This window comes from Chenopodium quinoa, unplaced genomic scaffold (genome assembly GCF_001683475.1).
Source record: "Chenopodium quinoa cultivar QQ74 unplaced genomic scaffold, ASM168347v1, whole genome shotgun sequence".
Taxonomy (NCBI): Eukaryota; Viridiplantae; Streptophyta; class Magnoliopsida; order Caryophyllales; family Amaranthaceae; genus Chenopodium; species Chenopodium quinoa.
The window spans coordinates 1,969,032-1,983,824 of NW_018742681.1; the positions used below are offsets into that span (position 1 = coordinate 1,969,032).

Below are 14,793 nucleotides of genomic sequence, written 5' to 3' on the forward strand. Positions count from 1 at the left end.
ACCCATCACTTCCACTCCCCATGCAGACTACTTACATGATGCAAACATTTTATTTACAAAAAATGTAACAATCTGATGTATTTAATTTAATAACTCTAATTGAAATATAGTAAACTAATTGTAATAAGTTTAATCAGTGTAATGTATCATCAGAATCATTTGATTCTTTATGTTAATGGTTCGAGCAAAATATTTCCCCTTTTCAATATTTGCGATCTTGTCATTGAATTTTATAATTTGTCATAGGACAAATTATTCCGTTTGAATGATGTGTTAGATATATTAATAACCTACCCTGTCCATCTACAAATCTTGGATTATTGGTACGTTTATCGGTTAATAATTGAACCATTAATTATTATGTGCATGGGTAACTTCTGATTGGCAGTTTCCAATAAATTCTCGCCGGATATTTGAATATCCCCCAATAATTCAATGAACCGCCATCATCATCAAAACTCCCAACCCACTACATCCGACCCCATGCATGAAGGAAAACCGTCTCGTGGAAGTCTATTTATATGTCAAACAGTTTTTGCAAAAAGCTTAACTTCCTTCTATTCGAACAAAGCGATCTCCCTCTGTAAAAAATTAAAAATGGATGTAGAAGCGAAAAGAAAATTCTCACCTTCTATTGTTGACATCCTGCCGCCAGATGTGTTGGCGAACATTCTAAGTTGCGTTGCTAGGTCATCTCCTGCTGATTTATTTCGGCGCAAATTAAGGTACGCTTATACTTGGAAAATGTACTCTGTTATGTTCTCTGTTTCTCATCCTATACACATAGACTGTAGTAATCTAATTTCTGCCGTATAACTTGATAAAAGTTGTAAAACCCTACGATTGATAGCCGAAGAAAAGGGGGTCGTTCAACAAATTCACCTCCCCTGGGTTAAAGCACGGATGTCAGGTATAAGCCGAAATAAGGCGAATAGGTTCTGGAAAAAGTGCGTGCAGAATGAACATCCCGAAGCTCTGCTTGAGTATGGATTATTGGTCAACGATGGACTGACGACGTTGGTAAGAGCAACTGAGTTGCACAATTCGATGGCAGACTATGTACTAAGCCTCATATACATATACACTGGACAAGAAGAAAGTGGTGTAAGCCTTTTGGAGAAGACTATCAACCGCATCGGATCTGGAGGGATAGTCTAGTGCAGACATAGGTTATGTGAGTTGGCGAGTGATAATTGGATGCGCAATCATATGATTTTACATTATGATCCAAAGCCGAACATATTCTGCAAACAAAAATTACAGCACGAGAAGAACTTAAACCCATGGGATCGCCTTTATGACGAGGATTCGGAAAGTACAATAACCTGTATGACTTGTAAATGCCTTAGGGAGATAAGCGTATTTTATTTTCTACTGCAAAGCCGACTCACCGGTCGTGTGCGACGCATATCTGTACCACCCTAGTACTTGTTCCACACTAGTTAGGTGATGTAAACGTTCTCCTACGACTCTAGTATTTGTACCACCCTGGTTGTTTGTAATTTACTTTCTTTTACAATTGTTCATTCAGGATTTTCAATTGTATTTTAATTATGAGGGTACAGCTGTTGTCTTAGTGGTACCCTGGATCACATAACAAGGCGTACCGCAATCTTGACACGTTTGATTGGCAAAAAAGTTTAACAACCTTCTTCGATTATAAGTCAAAATTGAATGACTAATATTTAGTCACTTAGAAAACTATACTGTTGGTACATGTAGGTGTTGAATGAACCCGCTCATTGCCGTCGAAGGTTTTTAACAATGCTCTACGGTGATCGTAAATATCCAAAATCCTAAATTACAAATCACTAAGTTTGTAGTGTACTACTTATTAATTAGTAACTTCACTAGAAATTATTTCTAGTAAGTTGGGTGGGTGGGTGATGTAAACGTTATTTTACGACGGTGGCAATTTTCCACCCTGGTTATTAACAATCCATTTCCTTTTTGTAGCTGTTCATTGCCATCTGATCAGAGTTTAGAAAAAACGATTTTGATGGACATTTCGGCTGACAAGAAATATAGTTAACTAATTCTAATACGTTTAGTTACTCGAATGTATGACCAGAATCATTTGATATTTTTGGGTTAATGCTTGGAGCACAAAACGAATTTGTATCAGTAACTCTATACTAAAAGACACACAAGCAACGGCACGTGTCATCTCTGCCGTGTTATTGTGACTTTTTTCCTTTAAAAAAACTATTAGTTAAGGTAACAAATCATGTACCAAAATAATATTATGTTTTGTACATATTTTATGTCACAAAAATGGTCAGATTTTTTAAAATAATCTTATATTCTTAAAATAATCTGTGACCTGGTTTAAAACAAACACAAAAAAGAATGCTCAGATTTTCTTGCCAAATTTTTGTTTCATTTCTGTATTAGATGCTACAATTTAAAAATGTAAATACCAAATCAACCTATCACACACTTATTTCTGGACTAATTTATGATTATAATACTTATCAATCAATAATGTATAACTATACATAACAACTAGGTTTGGTCCCGTGCCACCAACGGTACGTTATTTTATATACTTTTGACAAATTAGTTTATTTATAGCATAAAATAAAAAAATTGTTTAATATCTTGAACAAAATTGAAGTAACATGAAATATTGAGTGTCAACATAAAAATGGTAATTATTATTGCTCATCTATAGAGTTGACAAAATCAAACTTTTTTTTATAAAATAATTTCATTAAATAAAATTTAGTATTTAATTATTAAAAAAATATACTAAGAACACACCAGAAATCGACACGTGTCATTGCTGGTGTGTCTTTTACTCCGTAGTATATAGTTATTGATTATTGATAAATCCCTGAAAAAAAAAAAATTTACCTATTAATTCCCAAAGACTGACATTATAAATCTCCCCCACTATTTATATTTTCAACCATCATCATCACAACTCCCAAGTCCGCTACATCCAATCCCAGGCATGAAGGTGAACCGTCACTGATAAATCTACTTTTTTATGTCAAACAGTGTTCGGAAAAAATTCACTCCCGTCTGTATGAACAAAGCGATCTCGGATCTACCTATCTAAAAAAAAAAAAAAAATGGATGTAGAAGCGAATACCGCTACAACCTCTATGGTTGACATCCTTCCGCCAGAAGTGTTGGCGACCATTCTAAGTTGCGTTGCTAAGTCATCTCTTGCTGATCTATTTCGGTGCAAATTAAGGTAGGTTTGTACTTGCAACGTGTACTCTGTTCTCATCATATACACAGCGAATGTAATAATCTAATTTCTGCCGTATCACTTGATAACAGTTGTAAAACCTTGCGACGGATATCCGAAGAAAAGGGGGTCATTCAACAAATTCACCTCCCCTGGGTTAAAGCACAACAGTTAACGCCACACCAAGAAGCAGCGGAGAAGTTCTTCGTCAAGTGCGTGGAGAATGAACATCCTGAAGCTCTTCTTGAGTTTGGATTTGTACGTCTCCTTTCTCAATTATTGGGAAGTTTATCAGTAAATTTCTGTTACTCACTATGTGAAACGGTTTTGTTTTCCAAAGTGGCAGTTTTATAAATCAAATGTACCACCAATACTAAAGTGGTATAATTTTATCATCCTTTTTCTAAATAATATGTATCACCACAACAGCAGTGGTAGTTTTCGAATTGTAATTGTTAGAATTTATGTTGCGGACTTATAGTCAGTGTTTTATTATTTCTCTTTAATGTAGCGACAATACTTCAACACCATGGTGTTGGACGAAGGATTGACGATGTTGTCAAGAGCAAATGAGTTGCACAATCCGACGGCAGCATATGTACTAAGCCTGATATACATATACACCGGAGAAGAAGAACGTGGTGTTAAGCTTTTGAAGAAGACTATCAACAGCATCGGATCCGTGGGGATAGTCCAGTGTAGAAGGAAGTTACGTGATATGGCGAGATATAATATGATGCGCAATCATATGATTTTACATTATTTGCCAAAGCCGAAGATATTCTGCAAACATAAACTAGAGCACGAGAAGAACTTAAACCAGTGGGATCTTCACTATGACGCGGATGCGGAAAGCACAGTAACTTGTATGACTTGTAAATGCGTCAGGGAAATATGCGTATTTTATGAAATACTAGTTGGTCATCTCACCGGTTTTGTGTACATATGATCTGTGTTAATGAACTCTCTTTTTCAAACTGGTGGATTATGATTCCTCTAAGTATATATAATGTGCAAATGCTCATGAATATATATATAGACCCTATGCTGAATATAAAACATTTGTTCTCTCTCACCCGACATAAGATGAAAATGTACACCGTAAGTTACCCGGCATAAGCTTTATTTGCCTAGCACTCTAGCAATAGCCGCGTACTAAAGAAAACAAATCAAATGCAGTATATTTAAGACACTGCATAATTAACAATAGAATAATGTTGAAAATCCCAACACTGTTATTCAATACGCAGAAACTGTCCAAAAGACACTGCATAATTAAGCGAACAATACCAAATTGTTTCTATTCAGCACAATACCAAAATTATACAGTTAAAGCAATGTTATCAGAAATTCAACAGCTACTTCAGACATAAACGACACAAGGTTTCAAAACACAAATGATATCTTAGTTACCATCATCACCATCATCAAAATCTGGTAACACAGTAGTTTGGAAAACCCCCTGACCAACATAACGGACACTAAGAGTATCACCATGCTCAACATCATTGTCCGCCACAAAGTTCTCCCAACCAGAATAAAAGAACAGACCACGACCGTCACTAAGATTAGAACCCAGCATTCCCACACTCCACGATGGCCCATCCGGTCCACGTCGAACACGAACAGGAGCCGAAAAACCAGCCGCAACAGACTTCCAACTTCTAGGAAGAGGCTACGCACAAGGAAAACAGTACAAGCACTATATTAGTCACACACATATTATTATTCCACGAATAAAGAGACAAACACACATACGCAAGTTAAACGCAATACCAGGGCATTTTTGTAGCGATTCTTATATTTAATTACGCATTCCAAAGGATCATGACCACCACCAACCTCATTCCGTTCTCCAGGACCTCCTCCAGCACAAATCACAATTGGTTTCTACCAAAACATTATGATTAGCTAAAATAAGCGTTTACAATTAATCTCCATATTTTTCCTATACCATTATGATTACCTAAAACCTTAAGTTTACCTATACATCTAGGTGATTTACCTAAAACATTATGTTTACCTAACAACTTTATGTTTACCTATACATTCAGGGGGGATTTTAAATGTACCACTATATTACGGTGATATAAAATGGCTCCATTTTGTACCACTCTCGAAACATGGTGTTACCGTTTCAATTTTGGTCTACGCTTCAGAAATAAGTGGAGGAGGGAGGAAGTGAATTATTTGTTTATCATACTTGATTACTTGCCCTAGTGGGTAAAAAATGTATTCTGGTGTTTATACTTTGGAAATGTTTTTCGAAGAATTTGTTTATAAATAACTGGCACTATAATCTATGAGGTTTAATTATAAATAACTGACACTATAATATGCGTTTACGAGGTTTATAAATAACTGGCACTATAATCTATTTTGAGCCAATAATAAAATGTACAAATTTAATTGAAAGACGGTAATTTTTTTGTAAGATACTTCGTGTTAATATGTAAACGTTGTTATTCGATCGTAGCCCGAGACCTTATGTTGAAATCGGAATGGTTATCGAACCGTAAATTGGTTGAAACCAATACTCAATGATAATAACAATTTTAATGGAGAAACACCCTCAACCTAAGAAAAGTCGTTCGATACTTTGACCCACTGACTGTTTATTAGCCGGATCATTTACTAATATATGACATCATTTACCAACACGGTGTTAACGAAATACACTGTTCCAATACTTACTATAAATATTTTATAGCGTAATTTCCTAACATTCTCTTAAATAGGTTTTAAAATATCTGTTGAAAATATATTTTGGAAAGATCTCGTGAATATGTTTTTTGGAAAACTTCCTTTTAAACTGACTTCGCATTTAATGACGGTAATTTAATGACAGTACTATACTCACTGAAGTGCCATGATTATCATTGTCAGAGGAAATATTTTGGCAGCGGAAATTGTTTTCCCAGACAAAGGACTTCTTTTTCTATATTTCCGACAATGTGTGTTTATATTGTCATTGTCAACAATATCTGATCCACTATAAATGAAGTCATTTTCAACAAGATGCAAGTTGTCATTGCATAGCCATTGTCTAAAAAATTATCGCCATTACCATGGACGTCCTTTTAGGCTTTTACCACAATCATAATTTCAAATATCTCTTACACCCATTCGTAAATCCTGTCTGCAATGTTGGTAGTGCAATGCAATTGTGACGGAATAATAGTCTTTGACGGAAAGAATCCTGGAGAATTCGCCTTGTATATATTTTTGGGGTTACAAATTTGCGTTTATGAGGTTTATAAATAACTGGCATTATAATCTATTTTTAGCCGCTAATAAAATGTACAAATTTAATTGGAAGTCGGTAATTCATATGTAAGATACTTCGTGTTAATATGTAAACGTTGTTATTTGATCGTAGCCCGAGACCTTATGTTGAAATCGGAATGGTTATCGAACCGTAAATTGGTTGAAACCAATACTGAATCATAATAACAATTTTAATGGAGAAACACCCTCAACCTAAGTTAAGTTGTTCAATACGTTGACCCACTGGATCAGTTACTAATAATAGACATCATTTACAAACACGGTGTTAGGAAATTACCCTATAAAATATTTACAATAAGTATTGGAATAGTGTATTTCGTTAACATTCTCTAATAAATAGGTAACAATAGTGAAGTAGCACATGCATTATTATTTCTTCCTCGTTTCCCTGTCCTCATCTGTATTGAAATTCATGCATTAATCTCCCATTGAATTGCCAAGTCAATTCAAACCTTTTCCTTTCAACTTGACACACCTCCAAAACCGTCACCTTCTAGTATTAATTAAACCCAATTTCTTTCCCTATCTTCACTTTATAATGTATGATAAGTAACGAAATGTATGTTTTCATTTATGTCACTTAGTCATATTTGTAATAAACATCGCAAATATTCACATATACTCGTATGTTTGACGTCATAGGACCAGATTGTTATTAGCAGTAAACATATCGCATTAGTTCACATATCACAGTTGGTTTCTAGCTAAACATTATGATTACCTAAAATAACCGATTACAATTGATCTCCATATTTGTCCGAAAACACTATGTATACCAATACATTTAGGTGATTTTTGTACCACTAGAGACACGAAGATACGTCAGGGAGGATATGAACTTCTACCACTTTACTGACGGTGGTACAAAACCCACCCGTTTTGCACCACTCTCGTAACATGGTGTTACCCTTTGATTCACTTAATATTGGCATAATATTTGATGAATATCAGGATAGAAAAATGGCAGCAAATACAGTAATAAATTGGAACAAAATAATTGATGAAGATATCTTCTTATATTTTCTATAAAACCTGTCTGATTTTCAAATATGGCAGTAAATAAGGATTTGATGAATATATCTTTCGATACTGATTAAATCAAGTTTTGAAATACTCTTTTGTGGAAACTACCTCTTTTATAAACCTTTCCGCGTCCCTATTGCCAAACACATGCACATGTCATTATTGCCAAGTACAGGGAATTAGCGGTACTTATTGCCTTCACCCATTGAATTGTCAAATCACAACTCTTCACTCCACTTTTTCACCTTCTCACTCCTCTTAAACCGTCACCTCATACAATATTTAAGGATGACCCCCCTTCACCGTTTTCTAAATCCATCATATCTCTAGCTCAAAGCCTCATTCTTTTTAGCAATGCCACCCGAAAGAGTCCATTGCCTGTCAAATCTTAATTCTCTTTGTTTAGTTCCTGAATTATTTCTAAATTCTCTCCTTAAACTTTCCCATTTCTCCCTTTGTAAAACCTCCTTCACTACCTCAATTATGGTTGGTTATTTCTCCGTATTGATGTTGTACGCCACCTTAAGAAATCCCTCGAGAGATACCCGTTTCGCGATTGCACTTCTCTGACGAACTGTAACATCCCGGTTCGGCACTTTGCAATCCATTCTCTTTATTTATTTGTTGGTTTTTACTTCCTTTGAGAGGTAGTTTCAGGTATGCTTTTGTGAATTTTACGGCCCGCTGACTATCAAAACGGTGAAGATAAGAGTATTATATCTCCCTCAAGTTTCGATTAGGCGACAATTGGTTATCGAAACTTGAGGGAGATATGATACCCTTATCTGGCCTTACTATCCGTAATTTTGATCAATTGGGACGGTTGTCAAAGGGGATTCAGTCATCTGATGGAGAGCCAAACTATAAAATCTTCTGCTCTATAACTAAATCCTTAGGTTGTTTCAGGATAATGACGCTGTAAGCCACCTTAAAATTCCCTCGAGATACGCTGCTACAGAAAATTGAAATAAGCCGAAAACCGATAACACCATCCTTGACAAGGGCTTATGAAACATTAATTCAGAATGTATTGAGTATTACTTTAGGATTCAATCATTTTAGTCAACATAGATTGAGGAATGTTATGATACTTTAATTGTATTCATGTTTGGTTTTAAAATAGGTCCAAGATGTGCACACATAATTAACTCACTTTGACAACATAGTACATGCATTGTTATTGTTATTGGTATTTGATTATATATAAATACGGATACTTCTTAAGCAGAACATATTCATCATAACTGCTAAATCTTAGAGAAGTACAGTAACCTCCCATAGTCCCATGTCATATTGTTGTGTTTGTAGATGGATGTAGACTTACATTGGATGTAGCCTTACATTTGTTTCTCATCATAAGAGGTATTGTACCGACCAAATTACAGTGGTACAAATGTTATCGTAGTTGTTAAATGTGCAATAGATCTTGTACCACTAGATTACAGTGGTATTAAATTTCCAACTAATGTCCCACCTTGAAAAATGTCGTACGTTCCGTTCTTAAGCACGGACAAAATTAAAAGGGTCACATCATATTTCGGGGATGTTTTGTACCACTGTGATAAAATACGACAAAATTGAATGGGTCAGACCATGTAATGTTTCGAGAGGTACAAAACAGGGGGGTTTTGTACCACTTTTACAAAAGTGGTACAAGTTTATATCCATCCTGAACAATTTCGTATGTTCGTATCTAAAGTGGTACAAAAATCACCCAACTGTATAGGAAAACATAATGTTTTAGGTAATCATAATGCTTTAGGACAAATATGGAGATTATTTGTAATCGGTTATTTTAGGTAATCATAATGTTTTGCTACAAACGAACTGTGATTTGTGGACTAATGCGATTAGTTTACTACTAATAATAATCCGGTCCCATGAGGTCATACATACGAGTATATGTGAAGAGTTGCGATGTTTATTATAAATATGACTAAGTGAGATAAATTAAATCATACGAGTACGTTTTTTCACGGATCATATATTATAAAGTGAAGAGTGAGAAAGAAATTGGGTTTAACTCCGTATAAGTAATTGGGTGTAAGTAATAAATGGGGTTGAGTAGGAGTGTGAAGTTGAAAGGGTGAAGTTAGTGAAAAGGTTTGATTTGACAATTCAATGGGAGGATTAATAAATGGATTACCCACTTGTCTTTTCTATGCAGTAATGATGGAATACATGTGGCTTTTCTAAAATGTGGCTTTTCAACGAAAATTGCTTCGTTTATTGTGTTTTACATAATTATCAATTCTCGACAAACGAAGCCAAATTTATCACGGTTGTCTACTTCTTTGCACAGAAGGGTAGTGAGCTCATCCGTCACTGTTGTGCAGAGAAAATTGGCCAACAGCAGTCCTAATGACTTGCTTGCAAATGTCTCAGACACTTTGGCATTGAGTTGTCATTGTCAATAATATTTGAATCACTAGGAAAGTAGGAAGTGTGTAAATTTCATTGTCAGAAAAAAGTGTCACGTGAATGAAGGTGAATTACCATAGTTTATTCATGTCCTTTTACCACACTCATAGTTTCAAGTGTCCCATGCACCCATTCGTAAATCGTATTTGCAAAGTTGGTAATGTAATGCAATTGTGACGGAATAATAATTCTTCGACGGAGCTTAGAAAAATTCAATAATTCACCTTGTATATATATTCGGGGTTATCAATTTGCGTTTATGAGGTTTATAAATAATTGTCACTACAATACGACGGTAATTTGAGTCGGATAATAATTAAATGTACAAGTATAGTTGAACCTGGTATTTATTTTTGTAAGATAATATGTAAGTTAATCTGTGAAGGTTGTTATTCGATCGTAGCCCGAAAACTTATGTTGAAATCGGAACGGGCCCCGAACCGTAAATTCGTTGAAACCAATACTCAATCAGAAGAACAATTTTAAAGGAGAAACACCCTAAACTCAACCATACTCAAGATTTAAGACCATATTATTGGAGCAATTCATTGGACTAGTTCAAAATTACAATGCTCCTCAAAAAATTTTATAACAATTAATTATTAAATCATTTCCCTTGTTATTTTAATTTACGTAATGGTTGCACTTGTACTATTTTTGGGGAATCCTTTTTCCCATTTTTATTATTCGCTAAAAAGTTCTTATTGTGCAATGGTTGATAGCGTATGGGTAATACCTAGTTGATTGATGTTACACCAACAATTTGGTTGTTGAAATAAAATATTTTATTTCTTTATAATTATAGCGTTTTTTGTAAAAAAATTTACAACAAAATAAAGGAAACCTGGTGAAAAAATAATAGTACGAAAAAAAAATGATGACGACGTATTTGTTTCAAACCGTAACCGCTCTGCATCGAACCGTATTCCAGTGTAAAGGTCTAACATGTCAAAATAACATATTAAATAAATATCACAAATTACCAAAATCAACTTAATCCCCCTCTGTAACAAGCGTAATGATCCTTGCCGTATGAAATAAAATCAACTGAATCCCCTTTTGTAGGAAACCTAATGATCCTAGACAATGAATTACAATTGAATGTTTAACTACGACTTTCATAATAATCCTAGATGTAATGTTTAATTGCGATTTTCATTATGATCATTGATGTTTGGATTTGAACATTGGGGATTACACATAACTACCACAAATTATTGATACAATTAGAAATTGGTAAGGTTTCCTAATTAAAAAATAAAGAAATTAAATAAAAAAAAATAACAGGAAAATTGGATAATTAAAATTCTTAAATGAAACACCATCATTACCTCCCCTCGAGAATTGGGAGCATTAATTCCATAGTTCATCACCGTATTCATTTTACTTCAATACTTCGTTGTAAGAGTAAAACACCTGTTCATTCCCCTTTAAAGCCGTCTAGAAAACCTAAAAAAACCTCGTCAAGTGAATTCCGCTCCAAGGTATGTTCCTATGCATTTCGCCGTTTACTGGTTTAGGACTCTTTAATTATGTTTCCTGCTTTTTCTCTGTAGTAATGTGTTATTTGTTTACTTAGTGGTTTTGTTGGTAGTTTCCTTTTTGCTGGTTTTTTTGATTTCGTTCTGCATGTGGTTAACTCCAATGTTTTCCTTCTTATCAGTAATGGTTTCTTGTTGTAGTGTGGAGTGTGGTGAACATGTGATCATGATCATGATTCTGCATTTGCTATATTGTGTCTGGTACCCACTTGTTTTTGTGTTGTTGTTCCTCATGTCGCCATTAATGGGGTGAGTCTTTCCTGCTTTATTACGACAACAATGGGGTGGAGGGGGAAGGGACTGATTTATTTGTATTTCCTATTTAGACTTAAAAAAGCGGAGGGATTGAAACTAATAATTTCGGGTTTATGAATTTTTACGGAGTATTGTTGGGGTTTTTTGTACCACTGTAGTAAAGATGCAGCGACAATGTTCAAGGTGGTACATGAAATTGATGATGAAATTGTACTACTTTACTCACAGTGGTACAGAATTATCTGTTTTTCCTTTCTACCGAATTTATAAACCATTAATTTCGGGTTTATAATTTCTGTAAATTTATTTGGGCGATTTTTGTGGTACAAGTAATGGATGAGCACATTGTACCACTTTAGTCAGGATGGTACCAAAACCCCCCTGTTTCGTACCAATTCAGAAACATGGATTTACCCTCTCAATTTTGTCTCAAGGTTGTCGAAGAAGCTACCATGGGTTACCGGGACGTGACTGAGGTAAAAGGGCGTCTTGCAAAGTTGTACTCAGAGTTGGACGAAATCAATGCACAGGAGAAGATAAGGTTAGAAGAAATGGATAAGATGACAACATTACATACGGCAAAGCTAGAAGAAGCGAGGGTTTTGTCGGGCCGTTTGCACCAGCTCCGGAAACAGCGAATTGCACGCCTTCAGAGTGAAATCCACGCAATTCGTTCCACGCCAGGTTATGCGGTTGGAAATGACCAACCTGATGAGAGGATTATCGAGGAGGACAGGGGTGGTGATGTGGCTATTTGTGGTGCTGATGCTGGTAATGCTGATGATGACCAGAATCAAGAAGGGAATGCTGATGATGAGGATGAAGATGATGAGGACGAGGACTACGACGATGAAGATGTTGAGGACTACGACGCTGAAGATGATGAGAATGAGGAAGATGCAGAAGATGAAGTTGATGAGGATGAGGAAGCGGCAGAAGATGAAGATGAAGATGATTAACATGGGGATGAGGACGAGGGTGAAGCTGCTGAAGATGATGAAGAAGATGATTCTGGGTCAATTCAGATGCTTACAGGCGGCGCAGTCCTCCCCCCAAAAATGATCCTTGGGATTAGCTTGGTTTGTTTATATTTAGTTATGTAATCTACACAATTCCTTTTAAGTTTAAATTCAGGTTAAGTTTAGTAGGTGATTAGGGGGAGTTTGAAGACAATTTCCATGATTTAGTCACTATGAGAAGTCTACTGTTGGTACATGTAGGTGTTACGGCAAAAATTGGTACTGAACCCGGTCATTGCTGTTGAAGAGTTCCCAAGTATGCTTTACGTTCGTCGTAAATATCCACCCGTCCTGAATTACAAATCACTTAGATTCTACTGTACTACGACGACTTAGTTATTAGTAACTTGACTAGTCATTAGTTATTAGTAACTTCACTAGTTGGGTGATGTAAACGTCCTCCTGCTACGACGCAGGTATTACCACCCTGGTTATTAACAATCCATTTCCGTATTCAGTGGTTCATTCTATAGGTTCCAGTGTACCATCGTTTCTTCAACGGTATACCGAAGTTTACCTAGTGGTACCCTGGATTACAAAACAAACAAGGCCTACTTCAAACTTGACACGTTTGATTTGTATAATGGTTTAACCACCAACATCGATCTAAAGACATAATTTAAGGACTAAGACAACTCTACTGTTGGTACATGTATGTGTTACGGCATAAAATGGTATTGAACCCTTTTCAGTGCCATTAGTTGAAGAGTTCCCAACAGTGCTCTCAGTTCATTGTAAATATCACTATGTCCTGAATAACAAATCAGTAAGATTCTAGTGTACTATGACGACTTAGTTATTAGTAATTTGACTACTAATTAGTGATTAGTAACTTGACTAGTACTTAATTATTAGTAACTTACCCTGTCCATCTAGAAATATTGGGATAGTAGTACACTTATTACGTAAGATATGTAAGATAAATTAATATATGCATGCGGAACTTCTAATTAACTTCTAATTGGCAGTTTCCAAGAAATCCTCGCCGGTTTATAAGTCTCCCCCACTAATTCAATTATCCACCATCATCATCACAACTCCCAACCCACTACATCCACTCCCGTGAACCGTCACTTTGAAGTCTATTTATGTGTCAAACTCTTTTTGCATCAAATTTAACTTCCTTCTATTCGGACAATGCGATCTCCCTCTCTAAAAAATTCAAAAATGGATGTAGTAGCGAAAGGGCGAAAATTTACAACCTCTATGGTTTACATCCTGCCGTCAGAAGTGTTGGCGACCATTCTAAGTTTCGTTGCCAAGTCATCTCCTGCTGATTTATTTCGGTGCAAATTAAGGTACGCTTATACTTGGAAGATGCACTCTGTTTCTCATCACATACACAGAGAATGTAGTAATCTAATTTCACCGATATAACTTGATGATAATAGTTGTAAAACACTGTGACGGATAGATGAAGAAAAAGGGGTCCTTCAACAAATTTACCTCCGCTGGATTAAAACACGAATGTTCTGGCCACACTGAGAAGCGACGGAGAAGTTCTTCATGACGTGCGTGGAGAATGAACATCCTGAGGCAATGCTTGACTTTGGATTTGTACGTCTTCTTTCTTATTTATTGGGAATTTTATTCGTCAGAAAGGTTGTTGTAGACTTCTAATCACTGTGTTAGCATTTCTCTTTACCGTAGCAACAATACTTCAACACCCTGGTGCTAGACGAAGGCTTGACAATGTTGGAAAGAGCAACTGAGTTGCATAATTCAATGGCAGAATATGTAGTAAGCCTCATATACATATACACCGGAGAAGAAGAAAGGGGTGTTAAGCTTTTGGAGAACACTATCAACAGCGTCAGATCTGAAGGGATAGTCCAGTGCAGAAGGAAGTTACGTCAGATGGCAATGTCAAATTGGATGCGCAATCATATGATTGTACATTATATGCCACAACCGAAATTATTCTGCAAAAAAAAAAAAACTACAGCACGAGAAGAACTTAAACCCATGGGATCCTCTTTATGACGAGGATGCGGAAAGTACAATGTCTTGTATAACATGTAAATGCATTAGGGAAATAAGTGTATTT

At 35.7% G+C, this 14,793-nt stretch overlaps 3 protein-coding genes across 3 annotated transcripts; all 3 read left to right on the forward strand.

The window, feature by feature from the left end:
• The first annotated feature begins 597 nt into the window (after window positions 1-597).
• LOC110722473 (putative F-box protein At1g67623) lies at window positions 598-1,158 on the forward strand. The gene is made up of 2 exons (XM_021901742.1): window positions 598-725; window positions 828-1,158. The coding sequence occupies exons 1-2, from the start codon at window positions 598-600 to the stop codon at window positions 1,156-1,158; spliced, it is 459 nt and encodes a 152-aa protein (XP_021757434.1).
• Window positions 1,159-3,077: 1,919 nt separating this feature from the next.
• On the forward strand, window positions 3,078-4,148 carry LOC110722474 (putative F-box protein At1g67623). Its single transcript, XM_021901743.1, has 3 exons — window positions 3,078-3,202; window positions 3,292-3,457; window positions 3,711-4,148. The coding sequence occupies exons 1-3, from the start codon at window positions 3,078-3,080 to the stop codon at window positions 4,146-4,148; spliced, it is 729 nt and encodes a 242-aa protein (XP_021757435.1).
• Window positions 4,149-12,131: 7,983 nt separating this feature from the next.
• On the forward strand, window positions 12,132-12,686 carry LOC110722476 (glutamic acid-rich protein-like). The gene has a single exon (XM_021901744.1). The coding sequence runs from the start codon at window positions 12,132-12,134 to the stop codon at window positions 12,684-12,686; it is 555 nt and encodes a 184-aa protein (XP_021757436.1).
• The last annotated feature ends 2,107 nt before the right edge of the window (window positions 12,687-14,793 follow it).

Coding starts and splice junctions, on each gene's coding strand:
- LOC110722476 (XM_021901744.1), top strand. CDS start 12,132: ATGGATTTACCCTCTCAATTTTGTCTCAAGGTTGTCGAAGAAGCTACC.
- LOC110722474 (XM_021901743.1), top strand. CDS start 3,078: ATGGATGTAGAAGCGAATACCGCTACAACCTCTATGGTTGACATCCTT. Junction 3,203..3,291: donor CTATTTCGGTGCAAATTAAG/GTAGGTTTGTAC, acceptor ACTTGATAACAG/TTGTAAAACCTTGCGACGGA. Junction 3,458..3,710: donor CTCTTCTTGAGTTTGGATTT/GTACGTCTCCTT, acceptor TCTTTAATGTAG/CGACAATACTTCAACACCAT.
- LOC110722473 (XM_021901742.1), top strand. CDS start 598: ATGGATGTAGAAGCGAAAAGAAAATTCTCACCTTCTATTGTTGACATC. Junction 726..827: donor TTATTTCGGCGCAAATTAAG/GTACGCTTATAC, acceptor ACTTGATAAAAG/TTGTAAAACCCTACGATTGA.